This window comes from Colobus angolensis, unplaced genomic scaffold (assembly GCF_000951035.1).
Source record: "Colobus angolensis palliatus isolate OR3802 unplaced genomic scaffold, Cang.pa_1.0 Scaffold157, whole genome shotgun sequence".
Classification (NCBI taxonomy): Eukaryota; Metazoa; Chordata; class Mammalia; order Primates; family Cercopithecidae; genus Colobus; species Colobus angolensis.
In genome coordinates this window covers 78,570-87,106 of record NW_012114677.1, presented here as the reverse complement: position 1 = coordinate 87,106, position 8,537 = coordinate 78,570, and the positions used below count along the sequence as shown (strand labels likewise).

The following is an 8,537-nucleotide window of genomic DNA, read 5'->3' as shown; positions in this document are numbered from 1 at the left end:
TGCCTGTCTCGGCCTCCCAAAGTGCTGGGATTACAGGTGTGAGCTACTGTGCCCAGCCCAGCATTATTTGTAATAATGAAATTATTATTATTATTTTTTTTGAGATACAGTCTCCCTCTGTCGCCCAGACTGGAGTGCAGTGGCGTGATCTCGGCTCACTGCAAGCTCTGCCTCCCAAGTTTATGCCATTCTGCTGCCTCAGCCTCCTGAGTAGCTGGGACTTCAGGCGCCCGCCACCCCGCCCAGCTAATTTTTTTGTAATTTTAGTAGAGACACGGGGTCTCACCATGTTAGCCAGGATGGTCTTGATCTCCTGAGCTCGTGATCTGCCTGTCTCGGCCTCCCAAGGTGCTGGATTATAGGTGTGAACCACCGCGCCCGGCCCTTCCTTCCTTCCTTTTTTTGTTTCCTTTCTTTTTTTTCTCTCGCTTTGTTGCCCAGGCTGGTGTCAGACTCCTGGCCTTAAGTGATCCTCCTGCCTCAGCCTCTCAAAGTCCTGGGATAACAGGTGTGAGCCACAGCATCTGGCCAGTGTTTATTGGTTTTTGAATGCTGAACTAACCTTGCATCCTTGAGATAAAGCCTGTTGGTTGTGATGTGGGTGTGTGCTTTTTTAAATATTACTGTATTATTTGCTAAAATTTCATGAAGAACTTTTTAGTCTCTATTCATAAGAGATATTGGTGTGTGGTTTTGCTATCAAAATAACACTGGGCTTCATAGAATAAGTTGGAAAGTGGCCGGGCACAGTGGCTCATGCCTGTAATCCCAGCACTTTGGGAGGCTGAGGTGGGCGGATCACAAGGTCAGGAGATCGAGACCATCCTGGCTATGGTGAAACCCCGTCTCTACTAAAAATACAAAAATTAGCCGGACATGGTGGCAGGCACCTGTAGTCCCAGCTACTCAGGAGGCTGAGGCAAGAGAATAGCGTGAACCTGGGAGGCGGAGCTTGCAGTGAGCCAAGATCGCGCCACTGCACTCCAGCCTGGGCACAGAGCGAGACTCTGTCTCAAAAAAAAAAAAAGAATAAGTTGGAAGGTGTTCTGAAAGAGTTTATGTAGAATTGGTATTATTCCTTCCTTAAATGTTTTGCAGAATTGACAGTGAAGTCGTCTGGATCTCGAGTTTTCTTTGTGGGGATGTTTTAACTGTACGTTTTGCTTCAGGATATCTGTTTCTTCTGGAGGGAACTTTGGTAGCTTTTGTCTTTGAAAGAATTTGTCTGTTTCGTCTAAGTTAAGTAATTTGCTGGTATAGTTGTTTGTGTAATCCCTTTATTATTTTTTTAATGTCTGTAGGATGGGTAGTATGTCCTCTCTCCACTTCTTCATATTGGTTATTTTATTTTATTTTTTTTTGAGATGGAGTCTTGCTCTGTCTCCCAGGCTGGAGTGCAGTGGCACGATCTCGCTCACTGCAAACTCCGCCTCCTGAGTTCACGCCATTCTCCTGCCGCAGCCTCCCGAGTAGCTGGGAGTACAGGTGCCCGCCACCACGCCTGGCTAATTTTTTGTATTTATTTTTAGTAGAGACGGTGTTTCACCATGTTAGCCAGGATGGTCTCGATCTCCTGACCTTGTGATCCATCCGCCTCGGCCTCCCAAAGTGCTAGGATTATAGGCATGAGCCACCGCGCCTGGCCCATATTGGTTATTTCTATCTCCTGTCTTTCATTAAGTCTGGCTAGAGGTTTATCTTATTTTATTATTTGTATTTTATTTTTAATCTTCTGAAAGATTCAACTTTTGCTTTAATCAAAAAGCCTTAAAAACACTTTTCTCTACTGTATACGTTTAATGCTGTAAATTTCCTTTTAAGCACTTTTTACTGCACCCCACAAATTTGGCTATCTTTTTGTTATTGATTTCTAACTTAATTGTGTTAGTATTGGAAAACAGTCATTATGAAAGTGTCTTTGAAGTTGTCAAGACTTTATTGCCTAATGTGGAAGATAAATATCTCAGAACTATTAGTATTTGATTTACATTTGATAAGAAATGTTAATCTTTGAGGGTTTTTGATAAGTCTGGCTTTGTTGCCTTGGCTATTCACAGCTGCGAACATAAGCACTACAGCCTCAAACTCATGGCTTCAGGTGATCCTCCTGCCTTAGCCTGAGTAACTAGGACTACAGGCGTATACCATTGCACCTGGCTGAGTTTTGTTTTTCTGTATTTCAGGTCTTGGTATGGTGACTCCTGTGAACGATCTTAGAGGATCTGATTCGATTGCATATGACAAAGGAGAGAAGTTGTTGCGGTGTAAATTGGCAGCGTTTTATAGACTAGCAGATCTCTTTGGGTGGTCTCAGCTTATCTACAATCATATCACAGTGAGTATTAAATGGGGTAGTAACTGAAAGATAAATGAAATATTTTGTGTCTGGCATCACCTCTTTCCGTTTAGGAGAAGAGGAAAGCAGGCTGAGCTTCAATAAGTCTTGGAATACCTCTTCTGATTCCTGACTACAGAGTCTAATAACCTGAAAATCAGCCAGTTTGGGTTAAAAGTTACAGGAATAGCAGTTCTTGAAAATTTCTTTCTTGCATGCTAACCTAATAAAACAACTAAGTGTTTACCAGATTATACACAGTTTCTAAAATTATTTTTATGCTTAAAAAGCTAAGAATGATGATGTTTTCTTTCTTAGTCTGACCAAAGCCTTCCATCTCTCAAACTTATTTCTTCAGCTACTCCAGTTTTAACTATTTTTCAACATTATTAGGATCTCTTTTCCTTCATTCTGGGTATCTGCTTTCTCTGGACCAAGTGCTGTTCTAACTGGGGTTTTATCAGTGGACAACATGAGTCCTTCCCTTGTGGATGGTCACTTCTTCATCCCAATCCATTAGCCTATTGTTCACTCCTTACTTTGTCCATCTTGTATTTCCTGGTCCCTCATTTCAGTACTACTCTGCCAATCCTGTACTATCCCTCCCAGCTTCTGAGTAGCCAAATCCTGCTGTGGAAGTCCTCCCAGCAGAACCCATTGCCTTTCTCCATAGATTCACCCAAATCTCAAATGGACCCATGATAGCCTGGCAACCAGAACTCATCTCTCTTCCAGCCTCACTAGTATTCAAGCCTTCTCCACTATCTTTGAGACTCCTGACCTCTTTCTTCCACCAAATGACCTCATCATGTCACAGAAAAAGTGGGTACCCTTACTGACATTTGTAGCCATTCTGTACGCTTGACCACCTGTTACAATGTCCTGCCTTCTGCCTGTGGCCAGACTTCGCTCCCCTGACTTGGAATTCCACCCTTCCTGCCTTCTTAGATTCCCAGTGCATTGCCAGGGTTCTTCTGTTCCTTCACTCGTTGGTAGAGATCGCTTCTTCCTTTGAACTGCTTCCTTCCTTTGGTTTTGAAACTTGTTCCAGTCTTCTGTTTTTTTTTCATGTCACTTCTTTTAAAGGATATTTTAAGTTGTTAGTACAGTGCCTGCTGTTTGTATCAAGTGTACCTTATACAGATGCCTAATTTCACTAATACTTGCATGCCTCGAGGCAAGCAGTGTGTGCGCTGTTGAGTTTGCTGAAGCATTTCCTCCGTACTCACACGCACGTAGATTTTTCCACACGTGGACTCATAACTAGCGGTGCTTCGTTAAGCTCCATTCTGGACTCAGAGGAATGCTAAGCCTCCTGAGGTGATGGTCTGGAGCTCACCTTGTGGTTAGTGTGTTGTGCCTCTGGGACTTGATATTGGTCTCTGCCAGAGAGACTGAGTTGGCTTCCATCCATCTGTTCTTGTTTCTGCTTAAATGAACTTTTCAAAATGCAAGCCTTACCATGTCGTGCTCTTGTGTGCAGCACGCTCACTCTGTGTAGAATGTCACTGCTGCTTTATTCCCTGTAGCAGTTACCCCCATCCATTCTGTATGTTTAGCTGTAACTGTCCCTCTCTGCCCACAGGAATATAAATTCCACAGGGAGAGCCTCTGTTGTGGTCTCTGCTGTGGCCCCAGGGCCCATGGCACAGAGTAGGCATGCAGTAAACCTATGTCAGGTGAAAAACTGAATGAAACCCCCTGCCCAACTGAAGTGACTTCAGTAAGATTGTGAACAAGAGCTCGCTGGGACGTTTTGACATTTGATGTGTGGGTCCAGTTAGCCTAGCACAAATGCCAGCTCCCTTCCTGGTAGCTACAGGGAAATTGCTGGCCTCTGTCATCTAATTATACTTGACAGAATGCTCTAGTGGAGATTTAATGCTAAATGGTTGCCTGAATATTAGTGCCATGAAAATGTTACAGCTGTGATAGGAAATGTAATCCCTAGCTGTAATAACAGCTTCACATTCTTTGCAGGTTTTAAAATGCTGTTTGCCTAGTCCTATTTTGAACGCTGATTAAGTAAGTTTGAATTGGTTAAATTGTTTGTTTTCTCCTCCTTTAATTGTTTAAGAATTGGCAAAATTAAAACATAAGTGTTTACTCTTCTGTAAATTATCTCCATGGCGCTTAATACCAAGTAAAAAGAAATGAAGTTACCTAAAATGTTTCCTATGTCTTATAAACTAGAACTAGAGAATCTTTAAGGAAGAAAGGTGTTGGTTTATTTTGTTTTACTATTATGGCATCCATTTCTTATTTACAATCTGGGTATGGTACAGACGCTTAACAGAAAAGCCAATACTAACAGTATCAACAAAAAGTGACAGCAGGTCATTCTGCCCTTTAAAGAGGGTCATAGGGATTTTCTGCTAAAGGGATTTAAATTTGCTAGTAGGTGTTAGAAGATTGGAGATGATTGTCTGAAGCAGATCTTTGTTTTAAGATTGCGTTGGATTTGGAGAAGTGTTTGTGGGGACTGGGGGAAGGGGGACAAGACCGGGTGGCCCAGTTAGCACAGTGTACTGGGCTTCCTCTCTTGGTGGCTCTTAGCTGATGGCTTGGCCTGTCCGTCCTGATGTCAGTGGAATACCTTCAAGGCTTCACACCTGCAGAACCTGGCTGGTGCTCGTTCAACTCCATTCTGGATTCCAGAGAATGCTAAGCACCGAGGTGATGGTCTGGACCCACCTTTGTGACCAGTGCCCTGTGCTTCAGGGACCTGATAGTGGTTTCCTCTGGAGGTACTGAATTGGGTACTGCGTTGGTCTGCAACAGGAGAGTCTCATTCTTCGTACACAGAGAAGGGCAGTACACGTGTGGGAAGAGACACACACACGGAGGGCAGTGCTGGTCTGACGGGGAGGGACCACTGCAGAGGAGACTGACTTCAAAATGTCCTTCTCTATTTTTACTCGATGTTTGTAATTTTGCACTTTCTCCTTTTTGCTTTAGATTCAGAGAATTGAATGTTTTAAGCCTGTAAAATTAAAATATGTATTAATAGATCTGTTAAGCTTACAGTTGGAAATAAATGTTAAAATAAGTAAAGAGGGAAACATTATTATATTAATTGCAGCATTATTATTACTGTTTTTGAGACAGGGTCTCTCTGTCACCCAGACTGAAGTGCAGTGGTGGAATCTCGGCTCACTGCAACCTCCACTGCCTTGGTTCAAGTGATCCTCCTGCCTCAGCCTCCCAAGTAGCTGGAACAGGCATGTGCCACCATGCGGAGGTGTGCACCACCATGCCACTGGCTAATTTTTGTATTTTTAGTAGAGACAGGGTTTCGTCATGTTGGCCAGGCTGGTCTCAAACTCCTGGCCTCAAGTGATCTGCCTGCCTCGGCCTCCCAAAGTGCTGGGATTACAGGTGTGAGCTACTGTGCCCAGCCCAGCATTATTTGTAATAATGAAATTATTATTATTATTATTTTAGGCAGAGTCTCGCTCTGTGGCCCAGGCTGGAGTGCTGTGGCATGATCTCGGCTCACTGCAACCTCCGCCTCCTGGGTTCAAGCAGTTCTCCTGTCTCGGGATACCAAGTAGCAGGGATTACAGGCACCTGCCACCACACCCGGCTAATTTTTTTGTATATTTACTAGAGACAGCGTTTCACCATGTTGGCCAAGCTGGTTTTGAACTCCTGACCTCAAGTGATCCACTCACCTTGGCCTCCCAATGTGCTAGAGTTATAGGCGTGAGCCACTGCACCCAGCCAATAATGAAATATTTTAAGAGTCCTTAGGTATTCAGAAGTAGATAGGAAATGGCTCAGTTATTCAATATCAATTTGAGAAAATGTTGTATACTATGAAAAACAATTACAAAATTATGTAGAATAAGTGAAACATGAAAAATGAAAGGTATTAGAAATGAGAAAATATGAAATGTATACTGTTTACAGCTATATGAAATATGTGCATATATATACATAGACAAAAGAGAAATGACTGACCAAAAAAACAGCTCTGTAATATTTTTAAAATGTGGAACCTGACAGCATGCTCCTAAAATTAAGATGGAAGAGCAGAAGGCCAAGAATAGCTAAGACACTCGGCCGGGTGAAGTGGCTCACGCCTATAATCCCAGCACTTTGGGAGGCCAAGGTGGGTGGATCACTTGAGGTCAGGAGATCGAGACCATGCTCGCTAACTCAGTGAAACCCTATCTCTACTAAAAATACAAAAAATTAGGCGTGGTGGCGGGCGCCTGTAGTCCCAGCTGCTTGGGAGACTGAGGCAGCAGAATGGTGTGAACCCGGGAGGCAGAGCTTACAGTGAGCTGAGATCGTGCCACTGTATTCCAGCCTGGGCGACAGAGTAAGACTCCGTCTTGGGGAAAAAAAAAAAAAATTGCTAAGACACTCCTGAAGAACAGCTCGGCAAGGAGATTTTTCCTACCAGATGTCAAACTTAATATAAAGTGGTGGTAATTAATATAGTGTCCTTTGGGCAAAGGAAGATGCAGATGGATCAGTGGGACCGAATTGCATGCATTGAAACAGAAATGCCGGGGTCGGCATTGCAGCTCAGCAGAGTGGGGGACGGACTTGGCAATGACGGGTGTTGGGACGCTTGGGTAGAAAAGTCACAAGTGGAAATAATTATATGAGACTTCTATACTATGCATAATTACAAAGCAATCCCAGTGAAGTAAAGATTAAATGTGAAACGTAATACTTTAACAATTTTAGGACTAATATAGGTGAAAATCACTGGCCTTGAACCTCTGGCCTAAGGAAAGATGTCTTGTGATACAAAAATCACTTATCATAAAAGAAAAGATGGTTAAATTTGTCTACATTTAAAGTAAACAAAATTTTTCGTTATTAAAAGATACCATAGGCCAGGTGTGGTGGCTCACGCCTGTAATCCCAGCATTTTGGGAGGCTGAGGTGGGTGGATCACCAGACGTTAGGAGTTTGAGACCAGCCTGGCCAACATGATGAAAACCTGTCTCTACCAAAAAATACAAAAAAAATTAGCCAGGCATGGCGGCATGCTTGTAGTCCCAGCTGCTGGGGACGCTGAGACAGGAGAATTGCTTGAACCCTAGAGGCAGAGGTTGTAACGAGCTGAGATTGTGCCACTGCACTCCAGCCTGGGCGGCAGAGTGAGACCCTGTCTCAAAAAAATAAAAATAAAAATAAAAAATAAAAGATACCATAAAGACAGTAATAATAAAAGCTGCAACCTGGAAGATTTGTCCCGCGTGTAGCTGGGGCTAGGTACAGTGGCTCACGCCTGTAATCTCTACACTTTGGGAGACCAAGTTGGGCACATCACTTGAGGCCAGGAGTTTGAGACTAATGTGGCCAACGTGTGAAACTCCGTCTCTGCTAAAAATACAAAATTAGCCAGGCATGGTGGAGCACGCCTGTAATTCCAGCTACTCGGAGGCTGAGACAGGAATCACTTGAACTTGGGAGGTGTAGGGTGCAGTGAGCTGAAATCGTGCCATTGCACTCCAGCCTGGGCAGCAGAGTGAGACTCCATCTCAAAACAAAAAAAAAAAATAGAAATCATATCTGGAATAGATAACTGTCAGTAAGAAAAAGACAAACCAGTATAAAATGGACAAAAGGCAAGAAAGGAGTTTCACAGAACGGGAGCTAAGAATGCCTTATAAAAATATGAAAAGTTACTGAAATCATTTAGTAACCGGGAAATTATAAATTCATATCACAAATGGCATAGATACCAGATTTTTTTTCTTTTTTTTTTTTTCTGAGACAGAGTCTCATTCTGTCACCCAGGCTGGAGTCAGTGGCATGATCTCTGTTCCCTGTAGTCTCCACCTCCCAGGTTCAGGCGATTCTCCTGCCTCAGCTTCCCGAGTAGCTGGCATTACAGGCACGTACCATCACACCCCACTAATTTTTGTATTTTTAGTAGAGACAGGGTTTCACCATATTGGGCAGGCTGGTCTCGAACTCCTGACCTCGTGATCTGCCTGCCTCGGCCTCCCAAAGCGCTGGGATTACAGGCGTCAGCTACCGCGCCTGGTCCCAGACACCAGATTTTAATTTTTAAAAAAGATCGGCTGGGCGCGGTGGCTCACGCCTATAATCCCAGCACTTTGGGAGACCGAGAAGGGTGGATCACGTGGTCAGGAGATGGAGACCATCCTGGCTAACACGGTGAAACCCCCTCTCTACTAAAAAATACAGAAAACTAGCCGGGCGAGATGGCGGG

At 43.7% G+C, this 8,537-nt stretch overlaps 1 protein-coding gene across 6 annotated transcripts in view; it reads left to right on the top strand.

Annotated features, from left to right (window-relative positions):
- The window catches only part of ADD1 (adducin 1 (alpha)), a 107,445-nt gene that overhangs the window by 52,755 nt on the left and 46,153 nt on the right, over positions 1–8,537 (top strand). For all 6 annotated transcript variants that reach the window (XM_011936740.1, XM_011936736.1, XM_011936738.1 and 3 more), the window contains one exon: positions 2,184–2,335. In XM_011936740.1, coding sequence (XP_011792130.1) covers positions 2,184–2,335 — 152 coding nt within the window. The remainder of the gene's footprint in view (positions 1–2,183; positions 2,336–8,537) is intronic.